At 37.8% G+C, this 21517-nt stretch overlaps 1 protein-coding gene across 1 annotated transcript in view; it reads left to right on the top strand.

The window, feature by feature from the left end:
* Positions 1-21517, top strand: part of Plppr1 (phospholipid phosphatase related 1) — a 228986-nt gene that overhangs the window by 111292 nt on the left and 96177 nt on the right. Inside the window, exon 2 of the mRNA XM_090329153.1 lies at positions 17809-17917. Coding sequence (XP_090185279.1) covers positions 17855-17917 — 63 coding nt within the window. The 5' untranslated portion in view covers positions 17809-17854. The remainder of the gene's footprint in view (positions 1-17808; positions 17918-21517) is intronic.

The following is a 21517-nucleotide window of genomic DNA, read 5'->3' on the forward strand; positions in this document are numbered from 1 at the left end:
TCTAAAATATATCAACAGCTCAAAAAATTGAATCACTCCAAAACTAATCTCCAAAGTAACAACCACCCCATTAAAAGATGGGCCAAAGACTTAAAGAGAGTCTTCTCTGAAGAAGAAACAAAAATGGCCTATAGACACATGAAGAAATGCTCAATATCTCTGGTCATAAAAGAAATGCAAATCAAAACAGCTCTAAGATTCCACCTCATTCCATTTAGAATGGCCAGGATCAAGAAAATTAATAAGAACAGATGCTGGAGGGGATGTGGCCAGGAGGGATCACTACTACCCTGTTGGTGGGAGTGCAAACTCGTTCAACCACTATGGAAAGCAGTGTGGCAGTTCCTCCAAAGACTAAACATAGAACTCCCCTATGACCCAGCAATTCCACTACTTGGCATTTACCCTATCATCCAGAAACAAGGACATACTAAATCCACCAGCACAACAATGTTCATTGCAGCATTATTTACCATAGCAAAGATATGGAACCAACCCGATGTCCCTCAGTTGATGATTGGATCAACAAGATGTGGTATTTGTACACAATGGAATTCTATGCTGCTGTCAGAAAAATGACATTGCCCCATTTGTTAGGAAATGGAAAGACTTAGAAAAAAATCATATTAAGTGAAGTAAGCCAGACTCAAAGAACTTAGGCTCAAAGGTTTCCTTCATTTGTCATGATCAGTAGAAACCTTGGGCTCTCCTAGCAGAGATGTGCAATAAAGCAAAACCTTGATACAAAAGGCCATATAGTAGGACACTAAATGAAAGGATCTCTAGGATATAGAAACATAAGCCATATAATGAATGATTGTTGTTCTTAAGGTACTATGTTTTCTCTCATCTCTTTTGCTGTCCCTTGGTTATCTCATATTGTTACAGTATCTCTCTTTGTTACCTGATATATCAGATGTATTTATATTTGGTTATTTGAAATTGGATAGGGAAGGGGGGAAAACAAGATGAGGGGTGGTGATGGGGGGAAGGGAAATGGGGACCAAGACATGTGAAAGGGTATCAATGTATGGGAATTAATGCACCATCTATCTGGCAAATATCATGTAACCCTTCTATTTATTACAATAATAAATACATGAAAAAAACATGTCTTAATGTTTTTTGAATGTACTGTTAAGTCTGATAGTGACATAATTGTACATATTAAATGTAGATCATTTGGCAGTAGGATTGAGCATAGTTTTGGGATAGAACAAAGGGTAGAGTTAAGGAATTCAATTTGGAGTGTCATACATACCATGTGAAAAAGCTAATGAATTATAATGGGCTATTTTAACGATTCATTTGAAATTAGCTAATGTAGTTTACACTTTTTTAAAAATTTTGTAACAGGCCTGGAGCTTAAACTCAAGGCCTGGGTGAGGTCTCTGAGTTTTTGTGCTCAAGACTAGCACTCTGCCACTTGAGCAACAGAAACACTTCTAGATTTTTGGTGACTAATTGAAGATAAGGGTCTCAATCTTACCTGCCTTGAATGGTTTCAAATCCTGATTCTCACATTCCAGTCTCCTGAGTAGCTAGGATGATAGGCATGACCTCCCATCCCCTAGCATAATTTACAGCATCAGTAGTTTATTTGGAATTACTAGGGAATATCAGTGGTTGAAAGGAAAAGTGAGTCTGGAGGAAAAACAGTCATCAAAGGATACAATCATGAAAGCTGATCCTATGGGCCACTGGGACTTAACCCAGTAGGAACGTTGTGAATGAAGTAGAAAGTTGTGAATGAAAGTATACTGCATATCTAAAGAGTTTTCTCATCTAAGTGGTGAGGGAGCTGGGACATTTTTACTTTGACAACCATCAGATGTTGATTGAAGGCTGTTTTTTGTTGTTGTTGTTGTTTTCAGTCCTGGGCTTGAGCTCAGGGCCTGAGCACTGTCCTTGGGCTTTCCTCAAGGCTAGTGTTCTACCCTGAGCCACCACACCATTTCTGGCTTTTTCTATGTATGTGGTACTGAGGAATCGAACTCTGGTCTTCGTGCATGCTAGGCAGGCACTCTACCACTAGACCAAACTCCCAGCCCCTGAAGGCTGTTTTTTAGGAGTTTTAATTCTATTGTACTTCCATCTTGCCTTTCAGACAATGGAGTCAAACATCCTTGCTTCAGATAAAAATAGCCCCAGGCAAAGAAATTTTTTGTAGATACCACTTGGTTGGGAGTTATGCCAAACTGATTGAAATAGAAATCTCAAGGTATGTTTTCCAGGCATTAACAGTTGGGAAGATTGGCTTTTCAACAAATGGTATGGAAACATGGAACTGAATAGGTTCTTCTATTACTTTTCATGTAACAAATTATGCTCAATGTAGCTTATATCTTTCTCATACATTCTCAATTTCTTCTTCTTCTTTAAGTAGTTGTACAACGGAGTTTCCAATGAACAAAAAATTTATGAATACAACCAGTTTTAAGAGTCAAAATGTGGGGCTGGGAGCATAGCCTAGTGGTAGAATGCTCGTCTAAAATGCACAAAGCCCTGAGTTTGATTCCTCAGTGCCATATACACAGAAAAAGAAGCCACAGTGATACTGTGGCTCAAGTAGTAGAGTACTAGCCTTGAAAAAGCCCAAGGACAGTTCCCAGGCCCTGAGTTCAAGCCCCAGGACTGGCAGAAAAAAAAAAAATGATCAAAATGTGCTAGAAGAAAAATCTTTTTCCTCACCTAACATATACAATTAATTAAATACATAAAACTTATGACACCTAGTTTTATTTTCAATAGGAGGGTAGGAGAGAATCTTACTTGATATCTCATCACAGATCTTGCGACAATTTCTGAAATTGGAATTTCAGTATGAAAAAAAATTAAGCTCATGTGACTATACAGAAATTTTAAAAATCACTAATAAAATTCATGTTGAAAATATATGAAAGCATTTGAAAAAAATTCATGTTGATATTTAAAAAGTTCTACTAAATTTCAAAACACTTTATCCCTTAAATAATTCACAATCCTTAAGCTAAATCATACTGTATTTGATTTGTTATTACAGAGATTTATATCTAGGCACTAGCCATTGTTTGTATCATATTAACTTGTAATTTGGGCTATAGCATGATAATTCCTTTTGTTTGTTCTACTCTGAGGTTTGCATCGAAGTGATTTTGCTTCTGTATAATGATACTAATGATACAGTTTTCATTTGAACATCATTTTTTTGATGTTCCTCAACATCGAGGCAGGGAGCCATGGAGTTTATAAGCCTGGTCATTTTATATAACTTTTGAAACTCAGTGCATTACGTATTTGATGACTTCTATGAAGAAGCAATAGCTTGCAAAACAAAAGACAAAAACTAAATGGAGTCAGGTGTGAGAGTGGAGGTGATCAGAGCTGTTCTACAAAAGAACGGCAACAAAAAAAAGCTCAGAGAAGAAAGGATTGTAAAGGGATCATTTTACAAGCAAAAGACAAGGGACACCATAAGAAATGCAACCACAGGAAGAGAGAGTATTGTCAGGAGGTAAGCAAGTAAACAGGAACAGTTCCTATGTTCCAAGCTATGCATTGATAATGGAACTTTTGTCTTCTTCCCCCCCAGGGACCAAGGCTTTAAGATCAAGATTATATTAAAATTTTAAGATTCTCCCACCAAAAGAAATCACAGTAGTTATTGTGACATGATGCCATGAGATGTGACTCCTTTAGGATTGTAAATTCCATGATGTGGTATGCATGACAAGCATACAAATTTAAATTGTGGACTTTAAGCCATTAAAATGACTAATTGTTTAAGATAGACCAAAGATCAGCAAAAAGCTAAGGTTTGGTGAAGAGCAGAAAATGAGGCAAATTTCTGGATAAAGGCTTGTAATCTAATTTCCCACCAGGATTCCATAAATATTTATACAAAAATCTTAAGACTGGAAAGAATTTCAAGCACATGCAAGCTGATTTTTTAAGTTCTTAACTCCTTTGGTCACTTTAATCTCTTTTATGCATTTAAAATGTCATTGAAATATATAAAAACTATTTTAACCACTTTGGTATGACAAGTTGTCTGAATGGTTGACTGGATAAATAACATTGCATTCCTTCAGCTATTAAAGCTGTCCTTGCAAAAGAGTGTCTCTCAATTTCCTTCAAGATCACTTGTGCTCAATGAATAGCATTAAACCTCTTTGCTTTTGTATTGTCACTTCATCAGCATGGAATTTTGCCCTTGACTTACAAAAGATATAAGTGGGAGGTTTCTAAATGAATTGCATGGCCAGCTGATCATAAGTGTGATTCAAGATCCCCAGAACTTACTCTGCAGAACAAAGTAAGAGTAAAGAAAGGTTTTGTTTGCTTTGGGTTCAAGTTTAAGCTCAATACATGCTGGTTGCCTATTGATTCCATTAGACTGAATTGTTCTGGCTCTAAGGACCCAGACAAGAAGAGATAAGCTTGGATGGATATACATTTAGTTGAAGAAGGGATTGGCGATCTCTCTGTAGGCTTGAAAATAAACACAATTGTCCACTGATAGCAAACCAGAGAGTAATAGAAAATTATCAGGGTTTTTTTTTGCCTTTTAGTACACTGTACACCTCCTTATCGCTCTTATAGCTTACAAACTACATGAATAAACTGTGTATATATGTTTACATTATAATCTCTCTCTCTCTCTCTCTCTCTCTCTCTCTCTCTCTCTCTCTCTCTCTCTCTCTCTCTCTCTCTCTCTCTCTCTCTCTGTCTGTCTCTCCTCTCTTTCTCTCAGTGGTACTCTGTAACTGAGCCATGTCTCCAGCCCTTTTTTGCACTGGTTATTTTTTAGATAGAGTCTTACTGTCTGCCCAGGCATGTTTCACGACTATGATTCTCTTGTTTTCTGCTTCACACCGTAGCTGAAATGATAGATGTGTACAGCACCACCATGCACAGTTTTTTCTGTTGATATGGAGCATTGTGGAACAGAGATGGCCTGAAAATGTGGTTCTCCTGATATTAGGCCCTGCATAGGATGACAGATATATGCTACAGATACCTATTTTTTCCATATAATTTTTATTGTAATTAATAGAAGGATTACATTACATTCGCCAGATGGAAGGTGCATTATTACTTCACATACATTGATACCCTTTCTCATGTCTTGGTCCCCATTCCCTCCCCCCACCCCCACCCTCTTCTTGTTTTCCCCCCTGTTCCTATCCAATTTCAAATAACCAAATACGCATATAACCAATATCAGATACACTCATTTTACACTCGGCCTAAACTATAGTTTTTGTCTGACCTTGAACAGAACACACAACTACTCGAAACCTCAGTTTCCTTGTCTGTTAAGTGGATTTGTTGATAATAGTGCCTATCTGGAGATATTATCATGAGGTCTCATTAAGGGAAACTGGAGAGTAAAGCTTTGCCTGGTTCCCAAAAGTATTGAAGATATTTGATTGATCTAGTAAAATAAAAAGAAAAGCATGTCTCCAAAGGCAGTATACCTGGACATTAGGATTCATTTTTTTTCTTTGAAAATCATTACTTTTCTAAAATTGTAAAACTCCTGCTCGGAAAGTTTGCATGAGATGATGGATGCTTAGAATGCTTCTTTCTTGAAGACACCATTATTTTCAGAACTTACTTCACAGTAAGCACATAGGGTACATGTTTTAATTTTCTTCTCTCAAAATACTGATAATCCAGCTATCCTGGATCAATGTTGCATAGGATAAGGAGCTAGAATTCTAGAGAAGAAAGCTCAGGAGCCAGCAGGCCTAATTTATGTTGCAGTCTTGGTTCTGCCTTTCCTTGTAACCATCTGAGATGAGTTATTCAACCTCTATAAGCTTCAGTTCCACAATTGTAAAGTGGGAATAGAGAGTCTCATGCTAAATGATATGGCATTGGATATCTAGAAAACAATTTCTGCCTTCGACTGGGCATGTCTTTGAGTCAAACAAAGCCTGTTCCCTTCCCTCAAATGGCAAACACACTTTCTCCTTTGCTTTGGCCCTAACACAAAATGAATGTAAGATTTTGTGTGGCACTGAAGGCCTCCTGTAAATGATTCAATTAAAAAGATTTGGGGTTCATCCACCACACAGTCACAAAAATTCCTACCTTCCCAGGGGCTCAACACAGACCTTTAAGACTGGCTTTCCTTCTTTTTAATGCAGAATTTGTCAATTTTGTGCCAATAGTACATGTGTTCCTTTGTGCCATCATCTCTTCTCTCTAGAGCTTCAGGCTTTTCCAGGCATGGTATGTTAAACTGGAGGGGATGGGCCTCAGTTTATTTCTGAGTTTGGGGCCATCTTAACCTTTGCCTCACCATTGCTTTGGATTGTTTATATTCTGGAGCTTTTTAAATCATAGAGCTTAGCCTACCACTTTGCATACATTGACCCTTCTCTGAGCTTTACACACTGAGTTTGTATTTTCCTGGCTGCCGAGATGGTTTTTGTGTGGTGTTGTGAAGAATGGTTAATTGCAGGGTTCAGGCAGAAGCCAAAAGTGCTTTTAAAGTTTTTCCTGCTAATTGGTTCATCACTCTCTTTATCTTATTACCCATACTTCTTTTCCAGTCTTAGGAATTAATTGTTTCCCCATAAAACCCTATTAGTTGATATGTATCCTGCACACTGCTACCTGCTTGACTGCCTTATGGTTTCTCTGGGAGAAAATTGTGAAATAAACTCATATTCTTATCTGAAGCTTTTCTGAAGGTAGATATATATAAATCAGGTACCCTGGGAATTACCCAAAGCTAAGTAACTGATAATGTTTTTATCTGTTTGAATAAGCAGAATGTTTAATAAGTGGCATTACTTTCTTATGAAGAACAATTATATTTTAGCTTCATCCTAATTGATGAGTTTTTGCTACCCAAAGACAAACATAGAAAACTGAGCTACAGAGTCTGAGTACAAGGGGTATTCATTCTGCAAACATTTACAGAACACCAGTTCTAAGCTGAGTTCTGCTACCTGCAGCCTCACTGTACATTCCCGTTCCCTCTTCTCTGTTATAGCCACATCGCTCTCCGTTCCACAAGGAAGACTTCTCTGGTCCTCAGACTAAAGTAAATACTCCATTACAGGGTTTGAAAGGATAGCCTGTATTTTTGTAATTGTTTGATGCCATCTTTTCAAGAGACACTTAATGTGCCATGACTGAACTGAAAAGACAAGGAGTTGTGCAATTTACAAAATGGCGGTTGGGAGAAGACAATAAATATACCTAATAAGTAAATACCATAGTATGTCAAAAGATAAGTAGAATAGATTTAAAAAATGAGGTAGATATAGGATAAGGAAGACCAGGAGTGTTCAATGAGAGTAGCAGGTTGCAATATTTTTAAGAATGATGAAAATTGCTCTCTATGACATAAAAATTGATAAATATTACAGAGTGAAATGTGAAATTGGAAATGAAATCCTTGCATAAAACCTGGCATGAAATTGTAAATCTTCAGTAAATATTTGGCCAGGAGACTAATGAGCAAATATATCATTATTATACTCATTCAAACACCCCTAAAGCCCAGATCGCCACAGAGCACATGCAACGCTCCCCTGAAAATATTGTAGGGTGGCAAATTGTGACTCCATCTGGGATTCTCTGTATCATTGTCCGTAATCTCCCAAGGTGAAGGAATTCCTCTCACTTCTCTGTCTCCTGTGTGATCCCAGCAAAGTTTGATACAAATAATGAACCAACTGATGATGAGGGTATTTAGTACTTCAACCCTCTACCACTTGAGCCACAGCACCACTTCTGGTTTTCTGGTGGTTAATTGGAGATAAGAGTATCTTGGACTTTTGTGCCGGGGCTGGCTTTGAACAGTGATCTTCAGATCTCAGCCTCCTGGGTAGCCAGGATTACAGGCATGAGCCACTGCTGCCTGGCATGGTGGTTTTGAAGGTACCAGACCATGAGCATGAGAAACAATACCACTGTGTTCCTGAGGGCAAACATACAGGGAGATATAGTATCTCAGCTTACTCATGATTTGTGCTCACATTTATTCATTCATTCACCCATTCTCTCTCTGATACACATGCACACACATACACATAAATACACATTTTCTTTCTGTCTCCTCTTGTGACAAACAGCTTGGCTCCTGGGCAGCTTAGCTTTAAATTGGAAAACTCAGCCTTGCTTGACAGAACAACAGTATCACAGCCTCCCCACTGTTCACAACAGCTTGTGACATACAGCCCTGCAGGCCAGACCACAGAGGGATATCTAATATCCTGGAAGCATCAGGTGTGAAAGGATTCCCTGTGTAACTTCTTTAGAACACTAGTCTATGGGGGAGTTTCCTTTCTTCTCCAACAGTTTCTTATCCTGGATTGAATCTTAGGTTCCTTTTCTTTTTGATTAATGATCTCTGTCTCTTCAATCAGTAGAAACCAATGTGGCACTAGAGAGGAAGACCAGACAAGAATGCCAAGGGCAATGGAAAGAAAGGATGACGAGAGAACTAAAGGTCACTTTGGTCCCTCTTGACAACATAACAAATGCTTCTTTGAGGCCACTTCATAGAGGCCTAGATTCAAACCAAACCAAGCCAAAGATACACAACTTGGACTGCAAGCATCTCTTGCAGTTTTAACTATTTGAAAAAAAAAAACCTAAATACATATGGCCCCTGATAAATCTCTCCAACTTCTGTGGTTACATGTCGCCCATCTTGCATTCTTTGAACCAAAGTTATTGATGAACATTCTCTTGCCTCCTTTGCCCATGCCATCCCTCATGTCTACAAATCCTTCTCCTTCTCTTACCTACACTCACAGGTCCAGCTTAACTATCATCCAAGAAAATGCCTCTCCCCTATGAGTTCTCATTGCACAACTTGTTTTTGTTGTTGCTTTAAGATTCTGAAGGATTCTGCATTGCTGCCGGCATTTTCTTTCATTCTGGGTTGTGAGTTGTGTGCTGTGGATACTGGTTTGACTTATATGGGTGTCATTTAATGGTTCACCTCACATTGTGCTTTGCAAGGCCTTGCTGAATTGTTAGGTAAATGATTATAATGGAACCTTCTTTTCAAAGCCTGTCTTCAACAAGGTTTAATGCAAACAGGAATACCAGATCATTTGTATAATAAAGACTATGGTCTATCTTAGAATAGACTAACATTGCATATGCTAAGGCATGTCAATGGACATTTCTCCCTGAAAAAGTATGAAAGACCCCAACAAAACAATGATTTGACCATAATATATCATCAGCCCTACAGTATTCACCATGATGATGTGACAAGGGTTTTTTTTTAACCTATTACTTTTTTATATAGAACCAGAGAAGGATGTGAAAGAACCAAGTACTAACTATGCTGAAGTATCACAGTCATTACCTTTCAGTTGAGAACAAGAACATATTCTCTACCTAACGTCTCCCCAGGTTGAAAGCTGAGCATATTTCCCCGTGACTTTGCGTCTTGGAGCTTCTGGGATGTGTGGGGGAGTGTGTGTATTGGTGTGTGTCCACATGTCTCTGTGTGCTTCTGATTCTAGCTCCAGGGCCTCAAGGTTTCTGCTAATAGAGCACTGAAACTTCATTTCCTTCCAGCTTTTAGTTTTATAAAAGGAAACATTAACTCACCGCTTTGTAATTAGGAAAATGTCCTTGTGTACTTTTATTTCACAGCTATTTTTCCTAATGGATCATTATAGGTAAACGGTAGCAATAGATAGGGGTGATGCCCTTCCATCTGAGGCTGTGGTTGCCCTCTTTAGAATCCAGGCTATGGATTCTGCTTGCTGCCAAACTGCTTCAGGGCACCTGCTGAACATTGTGCTTGGTCTTCTCTTCATGTTTACTGTTGTTGTTTTTTTTTAAATGGAAATTTACTTTTAGATGGGCTTTTAATTTTTTTTTTAAGGTTTTACTGGAATAATTTGTCTTTTTAGTCTTATCCTTAAATTTTAATTTTCAGCACTGGGGATTGAATCCTGAACCTTGTTAAGCAAATACTATGCCTTCTCTGCATCACTCCCAGCTTTTGTTTATATAATTCCGAGGAATCAAACCTAGGGCTTCATGCATGCTAGGCAAGCGCTCTACCACTAGGCCACCCTCCAGGCTACCCCCCCCCTTTTTTTATGATCAGTCATGAGGCTTGATCTCAGGGCCTGGGCACTGTTCCTGAGTTTCTTGTTGTTGTTGTTCAAGACTAGCACTCTACCACTTTGAAAGACAGCTCCACTTCTGGTTTGGACTTTCCTGTTTGGGTTGGCTTTGAACCACAATCCTTAGATCTCAGCTTCCTGATAGCTACTATTATAGGCATGAGCCACTAGCACCTGACTCAATCTTATCTTTGAAAATATGTTTTACCAGGTTTAGATCTTGGTTTTAGGTTTTTTTCACTGTTCTCTATGCCTAAGTTAGAGTGAAATTTATTTGGAGAAAGTAGAATCAATTGAACCATGACCTAGTCTAGGACCATATTGTTAAGTTAATGTAATATATAGAGACATTTGACTCAAAAGCTAAGACTAATCAGCTTAAGAAACTGACCTACTATGTGTCAGGTCTTAGTGACAATTCCTAAAGTTATATAGTAATGCTGAATAAGATAAACATGGCTCTGCCCTCAGGGAGTAAAGCTGGATAGTACAGATATGAAACACTTACATAATAAATGGTGAAATGTATTAAAAGTCAACTACAGACCTCAGCAGTCTAGGAGGATAATGAAGATTTTCATCTTGAATATAGCACTATATTGCAGACTCGAAGAAGAGTGTAGAGTTGTTTCCAAAGCAAATATGGAGACAGAAAGCGTGTTCTAGGCAGTGTGGGAGAGCCCAGGGCTGAGAAAGAGCTTGGTATATTGAAGGAAAGGAGGACCTGGAATGCAGAAAGCAGAGGAGGGGTGTGGGGTGGAGACTGTTGTAAAATGGAAATGCAGAGGTTTTGTCTCATGTGGAAATCAGGCATGGACTAGCTTTGAAGTGAAAGAAAAGTGAAAGTCTGTATTGCAGTTTGATGATCACTGATCTTAACCAGTTTGCTTGTGACTATTTTGCTTACATGAACTCCCTGTTCCCTACCTCAGTCTGGTAATGTCTAAGATATATGGTACGCTCAAATATTAGCCAGAGAACTTCCTTCCTTGGGAAGCTGATTCAATTGTGAGGATCTCAGTAGCAGCGACCCTACATATCAAGGAATGCTGTGTGGTGATGGGCTTTGGAATTGGTAAATTCAAAAGAGTGTCATGGCACACACGACAGAGTACCTGCCTAACAAATTCAAAGTCCTGAGTTCAAACTCCACAGCCACACATGCAGAGAAAAGATTCATGTAGGTAAATACAGAACCCAAGTCCTGATTGCTCACTGGAGCCCAGGCAAGATTCCAAATTCGGAGAAAAATTGAAGTAGTAGGAAAACATTCATCAGACTCGAGTAATAGGAACAAAGGTTAAAAAAAAGATATTATTAACCTAAAGAAATTTGGGATTATCTCAGTATAAGATAAATTAGGACTCAGGGCCCGAGAGAGCATTCTGGCTTAATAGGCCAAAACCAGACCCAAGGGAGACATTGCTTCAGAGCCTCTTGTCTTTGCCCCCTCTCTCCCTTTCTAGTTCTGATAGCCTTCCTGTGACCTTGGATAAAGGGTTTGCAGGCTGAACCTAATCCAACCAATTGAGTGTTACTTGCAAAGCACCTAATTAGAGTAGGGCAACCAATAAGAACACAGCTCAGGGTACAGTATCATCTAGGCTCAGAAAGAGGGACAAAGACACAGACAGCCACCTGAAGAAGACAGGGTGGATGATGATGGGACTGTGGAGGTGACAGCAGTAGGCTTCAAGCTAAATACTCCCCTTTTGAATGAAAATCTTCACACTCACCTTCCATTGTCCTGTGTACATTCTTGAACTCCAGAGACACAAACCAGAGGAGGCTCTAGCAGCCTGGTTAGGAGACAACAACACTGGAAAGAGATGTCTGTCCTGAACTCCAACATAGAATACTAATCAGGCATTGCCTACTACGGGCGTCAACCACAGTGGTCTTTACTGGGCCAAAAAGGATGTGTGGACTCTAGCCACCACCAGCAAAAAGTTACCGAGGAATGATGTAGGAGTGCAAGCAACCACCCAGGGCCCCTAAATTTGGTTGTTGGGCTAAGGTCTGACCCAATTCTACTTTTCCTCTGATTGTGGGCTTTATGGGTTTGCTGTTGTTGTTGTTGTTATCCCTCTGCCTTAATCTGAGCTTAGTTAATGGCTAGCTACAGAATACTGAATGTTTACTGAGATTCATGATCCATGGCTGGACCATAATGGTAACTGTGGGGAGCAGGAGGAGGGAGATTGGAAGGAAGGAGTATGGCTGCCACCTCCTATTGTGTGTGGGTCTGTGCATTGTCATCCTTAAGCATTGAAAAGCATGCCCCAAATTAAGCAGTTTAAAATCTTTCTTCAAAGCTCAAGTAACACATCCCTAAGTCCCATGTAGTATACTGATGAAGTCTAGCTCACCCTCACCTGCAATCTTCCTTCATTTGTGCTCATCCTGTCATGCCTTTGTTGCTTTAAAAAAAAAACAAAAACAAAAACAGAGCTAGATTGTTCCAGCTTTGGAAAATGAAGTGCACACTGTGATGTTGGTGGGAGATCATGTACTGAATAGAAATGATGGAGTAGCAGGGAAGGAAACTCGGTACCACCCAGGAAGTTAACGCCTCTTTAACTGTGTTGGGGATGAGCTGGCTGTAGTTGGAGGATTGGGGCTCACCCTAAGTACTGCAAATAAAATGAAATGTAACTCTCACAACTCATATATTTTTCCCCCACTGCTTTATTTTTCCTGTTTTCTTTTTGACCCTCTGGCACTTCCAACTAGCATTTGACAACATAGAGAAATAAGTTGTAGCTTTCCCCCTGTTCATTTTAGTCATGGTATCCTGTTCATCTTAAACCAGGAAGTTTCACTGATGTTAAATGTTATAAAACTGACATGGGAGGAATGCCTTTGACATGCTCTGAGTCACGGTTTGTGCGCTCAAGGAAAGTGGCACCAGGGAACACCACAGGGAGTCCCCAAGGTTAGACCTTAACTTTAAAGTGACAGGTGCTGGTGCCTCATACCTGTATCCTAGCTACTCAGGAGACTGAGATCAGACATTTGTGATTCAAACCCAGTTTGAATCCATGAGATTCTTATCTCCAGTTAACCACCAGCAAACCAGAAGTGGCACTGTGGCCACTGTTAGAGCGAAAGAGCTCAGGACCACACCTATGCCCTGAGCTCAAGCCCCAAAGCCAACAACAACAAGAAGAAAAGAATCTAAATATCAATATTCTATAGTAGACAAACTAAAGAATAAAAATAGTATAAGGACTACTTCCTATTCCCATAAGAAGGATAAGAAGGATTCTTCTGTCTGGCACAGTGGCTCAATCCTGTAATCCAACTGCAGGTACTTGAGAGATGGGGAGTGGGGTGGTATTAGCAGTAACAAGAACACCTTTCAATAAGATGCATTATTGGGGGTTTCCTGGGAAGCAGCAGAGGAACCTTTCTCCGTTTCGGCCAGGGTAATTTCAGAGACAATCTATTAAAAGCTTGTCCCTTTTCTCAGCACTAATGAGGAGCACCTCCCCAATGTAGCAGCAGCATCCGAGGCCACGTAGAAGCCTGACCTTCCTTTCACATAGGAGTAAAGGTTGTATTTCCAGGTCATGTGCTGTAGCAATATCAGGGGAGGTGTGATGAAATAACACCTGACAAAATTTCAATGGAAAACAATTCTATGGAGAATGAGGATGATCTCAAATTAAATGAGAAGATAATCAGCAGATGCCATTGCCAAGATCACACAGACATTAAAAATATCTGAGAATTATGTTAGCTTTGATGAAAATGTTCCCGCCTTACTAAATATTACTTAATCACTTTCCCAGATGGGTATTCTAGAAAGCACTAAGGCCAGATGCGGGAAGGAGAATCTGCTGTGTATAACATGCTAACTAGCAATGGAGGCTATCAGATGACTTTTTTCAGAAGCATAAAATACTACATTGTTTATTTTCATTTTCTTTGTCTTTTTTAAAATAATTCCTAACATTTCATTTCATTTTATTTTATGTATTTATTTTTTTGCCAGTCCTGGGCTTGAGCGCAGGGCCTGAGCACTGTCCTTGGACTTTTCTCAAGGCTGGAGCTCTACCACTAGAGCCTCAGCTCCACTTCCGGCTTTTTTTTAAGTATGTGGTACCAAGGAATCGAACCCCGGTCTTCATGCATGCTAGGCAAGCACTCTACCACTAGGCCAAACTCCCAGCCCCTAACATTTCATTTTAAATTGACATTGATTTCTATCTTTTATATTTTTAAATTTCTGTTGAAAGTATGGGTTAGCATTATAATAGAATAAATATATTCAATGGTATTTAAATTCAAAGCTCAACAAGAAAAGTCTGATTAAATTTTATTATGCTAATAAAATGCAAGTATAAAAATACATGATTAGGAAAATTGAAAAGGAAACAGAGCCTGGAAGAAAATCATTGCAAAATACACAAACAATACCTTGTATTGAAAATATACAGGGCACCTTTGAGTAATCTCGAATTGTTACCTGATATATTGTGCATATGTTTATTTGTTTATTTGAGATAGGAAAGAGAATGTGGAAAACAAGATGATTGGGAAGGGGTCAGGAGAAGGAAATGAGGACAAAAACATAAGAAGGGGTATCAATGTGTAAGAAGTAATGAACCTACTATCTGGAGAATGTAACTGTAGCCCCTCTATATAATACCTTGATAATAAAGAAAATTTTTTAAAAAAGAAAATATATAGGGCACACCTTGAAAATAATGAATGATCAATCCAATCATAGAAAATCAGAAGATACAGACAGTTGTTTTATAAAAGGAGATATACTAATGGCTAATGGGCCTAGGGGAAGATGCTCAACATTATATGCTATTAGCAAAATGCAAATTGAAAGCAAGAATGATATATTATTTCAGATATAATAAACAGATATAATAAATGGATATATAATGGATATAATAAAATGGCATGGTAGATACTGAAAATGTAACAGGGAATGTGGAGAAATGGGAATACTCAAATAGTGTTGGTAGGAGTAGAACAGGACATAACTCCTTTGGTCAGCATTTAGAAGGTGTCTTAAAAATTAAACATAATTGGGACCGGGAGTTTGGCCTAGTGGTTAAAGTGCTTGCCTAGCATGCATGAAGACCCGGGTTCGATTCCTTGGTACCACATACATAGAAAAAAGCCGGAAGTGGTGCTGAGGCTCAAGTGGTAGAGCTCTAGCCTTGAGAAAATCCAAGGACAGTGCTCAGGCCCTGAGCTCAAGCCCAGGACTGACAAAAAAAAAAAACAACCCAAAAATTAAACATAATTTAACATGTGACCCAGGAATTCTCATTGATATCTACCCATCAGAAGGAATGAATTTGCCTAAAGACTTAAACAGAGAAAATCATAGAATCATTACCCATTATGTTTTATATATAACTAATACTGGATTTAGCAACAAATTTGAGACAACCTAAATTTCCACTGATTGGTAAAAGTGATAGAATCATTCAATGGAATATTATTTGCCAATAATAAGAGGAAAATATTCATGTGTTACAACAAGAAGGAATTTCTTAGGCCTTGTTCTAGTTGCAAGACACAAGAAGTCACATAGTGAATGCTCTGTTTACTTGAAATATCCAAAAAAGAAATATCTCTAAAATCAGTAGGTGCATTTAGAGTTACCCAGGCTTGGATGGTTGTGAAGTTGGTAATGATGAGACTTAATTTCAGTAGGCATGAGAATTCTTTTATTTCATATGACAATGGCACAACTTGGTAAATATCCTAAATGATCACAAAATTATACATTTGAAAAGGTGGAATTATGTGACATATGCCTCAGTATTGTACCCCAAAGCTTATCTTGTATTTTATCCTATTTTTGTTCTTTATTAATTGTCTGGGTCATTTAAAGTACTAGGTCTCTAATACCTTTTCTCTTTTTGATACCCCTCCCTTGCCACTTGGGTAAGATTAAATTTTTGTTTTCAAAGCAAAATCTTTGTTTTTATATCTGTATCTTGTTGGTGCTAACAAGAACTCATCTGAATGATAAATATGGACAAATGAATTCTTAATAAATTTTGACTTAGGGCAAAATAAAAAGAATGCATGTAAATCAATAAGAATCAAATCAATATATAGGTTTTTGTTTGTGGGTCATGGGACTTGAACTCTGGGCCTGGGCGCTGTCCCTGAGCTCTTCAGCTCAAGGCTACCACCCTACCTTTGAGCCAAGCCCCACTTCCCGTTTGCTAGAGGTTGATTGGAGATAAGAGTCTCAGGTCCTTTTGTGCCTGGGCTGGCTTTGAACCTTGATCCTCAGATCTCAGCCTCCTGAGTAACTAGAATTACCGCTGTGAGCGGTATATAATTTTTGATGGATTTCTTTCTTAATATACAAATTAGTTCTTCCTAACTTCTGAGATACAGTGCAACTGTGCTATGGATATTCTTTTATAACAAATACTACCATTTTAGTTGGAAAAAGTTAAATAAAATGTATATAATTTAAATATTGTGATAGGTAGGGACTTTTAAGCATATAATATTAAATTTGATCAGAGAGATTTTCTTGACAGGGGAGATGTTGGTATCTTTAAAAAGAAAGAAAGGGGGGCAGGGAGTTTGGCCTAGTGGTAGGGTGCTTGCCTAGCATGCACAAAGACCCAGGTTCGATTCCTCGGTACCACATACATAGAAAAAGCTGAAAGTGGTGCTGAGGCTCAAGTGGTAGAGCTCTAGCCTTGAGAAAGTCCAAGGACAGTGCTCAGGACCTGAGCTGAAGCCCAGGACTGGCAAAAAAAAAAAAAGAAAGGTAATGTAAAACTCCATTCCAGAAGAGGCTTAAACAGCACTTAGTAGAAAGAAAAAATAATTAGACATTAGCATTAACTCATAATCTATTTTTAAAAAAGTGCCGAACAAGTGAAAAATAGTAAATGTTCAGAGCAGATACAGGAAACAAGTGAATCATTGCTCTAACAGAGAATAAAAGGTGTTGAAAAAAAGTTCTTTTTAATCTGGCAATTTTCATAAAAGCCCCAAATCTTCATTCATTTTTATGAAGGAGAACTCAAACTGTTCAGTATAAAGCAGAACTTGGATGTTCTAATGAACTATTTAGCAGAAATCTGCTATTGTCTAGCTACTCCCTTCTTATAAGTAAGAGAATGTGTTACCGTTTTAATGTTTTGTGTTTGGGTCACATACTCAGGACAGAGGGCATATAGAGACACACTAGTGATGTATTAACTCAGAATTGTTCATGGCTGAGTAATCAAGGGAACAAGGGCAAATCATGAGGAGGAAAAGACGTTGGAAATGAAAAGCCTGTAGTAAATGTCAACCCCTGAGGGAGGGGCAAGGGCAAAAGCAAATATGGTTGCACTCTAGGGGAAATCAGGCACAGGTAGAAGAGTTCCATGCAGTATGGAGACAATCACAAATATTTGATAGAAGAAACTGTGTTTTATGACATGAGAGTAATCTACTAGGCAAAGGCATTATGGAGCCCAGGGAAATTATAATTCTGCCTGTTATAATTCTGCACAGGAACTTACCTACCTGGTCATTTTGCCTCTAAGACTAGTAGTCATAGCTGGCATGCTCTGTTTGCTTTTCATTGGAGTTATTGTTAGTCTGGATTTATTGTGTCATCATTTTGAATTGTTTAAAACGATGATATTTTAGTGTGTGAATCTAAAGGACATCTCAACATGTGGTTCTTATACCATGCAAATGATTTCTGTTTCAGGCTGGACAGTTTTAGATGGTGTGGTCTTGCTTACATGCTCTGAGAAATGGCTGTAGGAAACAACACACAACGAAGTTATTCCATCATCCCGTGTTTTATATTTGTTGAGGTATGTGCATTCCTTTACATCTTTATGCATAACTTGTAATATTGATCACAAATTTATGCTGAGAACTTAGGTGATTCATTAACTCTTTTAATCTTATGAGTGGTATGAATTCTTACAGCACAGATGTCAAAGGACTAATAAATTGACAAAATGTTTCCTATCTAGGAAGCCATAAAGTAAGGTTTATAAACTATGTCTTTGGGGCACAGCAAAATTTCTTATATTTGTTTTATTTTTATCAGTGATATGACTATATGAACAATGAAAGCTACAGCAGCATTTTAATTAAATTCTATTTTACAGTCAATATTCTTGCTCAGAAATTCAATATGTCAGGTACTCTACTGATGTTAGTTTATGGTATTCTGCCTTGAATCCAAATATAGAAAGATGCTAGAACTGACCACTTCTTTACTAACTATTTTCCTTTAGTGAGGTCTTGGTAACTTGTATAATGTGTGAAATGTTAGGCAACATGGATTCCTATGGTAAAAAGGCTACACTCTAGATATCTCAGAATAAGGTGTTAATTTGCCAATGTAATTATTGCTTTTGTATTCTCAACTTGATAGGGCATTAGGTTTAAAATAAGACAGTATAAACAAATGAAACGTGAAGATCTAGACATCGTTTCTTGTAACTGCCTAGATAATCTGTCATGTCAAAAGTCAGATGTAGCATTTTCTATGTTAGGACATCTTTTGGCTGACTTTGGGAGAAACTCATCTTGATCTCCTTAACTGTCTATGTAAAAACAGACACTTGGGCTAACCACTGCTTATAACAACCACAATAGAATTCCATGTGACTTTTTTTTTGCCAGTCCTGGGGCTTGAACTCAGGGACTGAGCACTATCCTCAGGCTTTCTCAAGTTCAGCACTCAACCACTTGAGCCACAGCACCACTTCTGGTTTTTTCTGTGTATGTGGTACCAAGGAAATGAACCAGGGTTTCTGGGCATGCTAGGCAAGCACTCTATCACTAGGCCAAACTCCCGGCCCCCATGTGACTTTTATATACAACCTCTGAATTATTTTGAAGAATGTTTTTCACTTAAGTCTCTCCATATATATTTTTTACATTTACATATATATAATATGTATACTCATACATTATATTTATATATTGTACATATATAAAATATGTGATTATATATTTATATATATTTTTGTCCAAAAATCATAACTCAAACTTGCTATTTGACTCTTACTTTTGTTCATAGGCTGTTGCTCTACCACCTGAGCCATGCCTCCAACCTATCCAGCTGTATTTTGATTATCATTATTGGGCAGTTTAACCTTATTGAGGATTTATTCTCTGTGGGTTTGTGAACCAGGGTGCTTGTATTTCAGAATCCAGTAGAGATAGGAGAGAAGGCTGAAAGATGTTACTGTAAGTCATGGTACATATATACTCAATTTAAGCTATACCTCTTTAAGGGAAAACACAAAACTTGTCATATAGCAGCAAATACATATTCTTTAAAATTTGCCTGCAACTTGCCACACAATGCCAAAGCCACCTCCACTCAGACATGAAGTACACCTTCTGTGTATTAGGAAGTGTAGTGATTATTCTTGTGAAAGTCGTGAGGGAAAGCAGCCCCTTTCTCAGCCCATGATGCAGAAAGGGTAGAAGGGCTAGCACTACCTTTTGAATCATCCTCTTTCTCATTTGCTATCAGAAAGGGTTATGCATTACAGCTAAATTAATAAGCTTAATTGATTTCCTATGATTCTCATTTTACTTACTCAGTTATTTGATTTAAATGGCCACATTTGCTACAGAGGAAGACATGTCAAGTACTCTCTTTTATACTGTTCTTCTCAAGTATTCACTTGACAGAGTTCAGAATCCATATCTTTAAGTCTCAGCTTCATTTGATTCATTTCATGGGTATAATTCTCCTTTGACAACTCTGAAGTTTTATTATTTTCTTCTTGTAGCTAAAAAAATTTAAATATGCTTTTTAAGTAATAAAAATAGGTAAGCTAGGGGAAATTAGGGAGTAAGTCTTCCGTCACCATCTTCATCCTTCTAGCAGCATTTATCTTAAAGTTTCTTAAAAATCAAACAGGAACCAAGGCTCAAAGTAAGAGATTTAATTTACTGCTAGAAGCTGTAATCTCTGAAGGTCTTTGGCTTTCTAATGCATGAATGATGAGCTTAGCTGGCGGAGCAGAAACGAGAGAAATAAATTACGCTTTCTGTACCTCATCTTGTCACAAATATAAATACAAGTCTAAAACTCGGAGAGATGAAAGATGGTTTATTCTTTCTCTTGTTGTATTGTTGTACTTATATCATATGAAAGTTTAAGATATATCAGTAGCTTACTTAGAAATGGACAGGAGAAAGAAAAAAAGAAGTGAAGTACAATATAATAGAAAATTGAGAAAGGATGAATTAAGTAAATCTCCAAGTGACTCTCAAGGTTTTCATGCATACCATTGATCAAGTTCAAACCATTCACCTACATTCACCCAGACATGATAATAAGGGTAACAGAAAACTTAGCCCAAAATAACATGGTTAAGATGTCAGCTGCATCTATGAATATATTTCTTTGCTGGTTTTTAATTAATGAAAGAACATAAGCACAGACACCCCTCCCACAATCACATACATACACGTACACACACAAAAGCAGACAACTTCAAATTTTGCAAGATTTTCTTAAACGTTTTTGGAAGGAAAGAAAAATGTTGTAGGTATGGCCGAAGGCTTGCTGTCCCTGAACTCATTATGTGGATTCTGTATCTGTGTATGTGTGAACTTAGAAATTTACTTAATCCTACATGATTCCCATGCATATTTTATAATTTTCATACACACACACACATATATATATGTTTGCAAATACTGTTTTGGGTAAATGTTCCATAAATCATACCATATAAACCTTCCATTTATTATTTAATTTTTCAATCACTGTTTCTGACCTTATCCAGATTGACAGTTCATTCATTTACTCATTTTCCATTTTTTGATTGTATGAATATACCTACTGAGGTACAGCTTGAGCCACATGTTTGCTTAATATTTTACTTTATATATATAATTTTAATTAATATTTTGCTTCATATATTTAAATTAAATATTATTTTAGTATATCAGCATTTCTCTCTCTGTATATATATATATATATATATACACACATATAGTTACATTTTCCAGACATTTTTTTCTGCATGGACCATGGCCTTCAACCCTGCTTTTTGCTGGTTGTTTTGGAGATGAAGTCTCAGGACTTTTCTGCCTGGGTTGCTTGTGATCCTCAGCTAGAATTACATGCCTGCTTACTGATTCTATTTCTATTGTAAAATTCACCTGCCAATTTTAGGCATATTATACTTGACTACACACAGCAACATTAGTCAATAGTTCAGCTATTCTCTTAAATAACCAAATCTTAGGCCCTATTGAGTTATTATTATTATGATGATGATGATTATGATTATTATGCCAAGCCTAGGGCTTGAACTCAGGGCCTGGATGCTGTCACTGAGCCTCTTGTACTCAAGGCTAGTGCTCTACCACTTGAGCCAGAGTGCCACTAAGGAAACAAAAGCCATATAATGAATGACTGTTGTTCTTAA

The sequence above is a fragment of the Megascapheus bottae genome, chromosome 3, assembly GCF_031878675.1.
Source record: "Megascapheus bottae isolate mThoBot1 chromosome 3, mThoBot2.hap1, whole genome shotgun sequence".
NCBI classification, from domain to species: domain Eukaryota; kingdom Metazoa; phylum Chordata; class Mammalia; order Rodentia; family Geomyidae; genus Megascapheus; species Megascapheus bottae.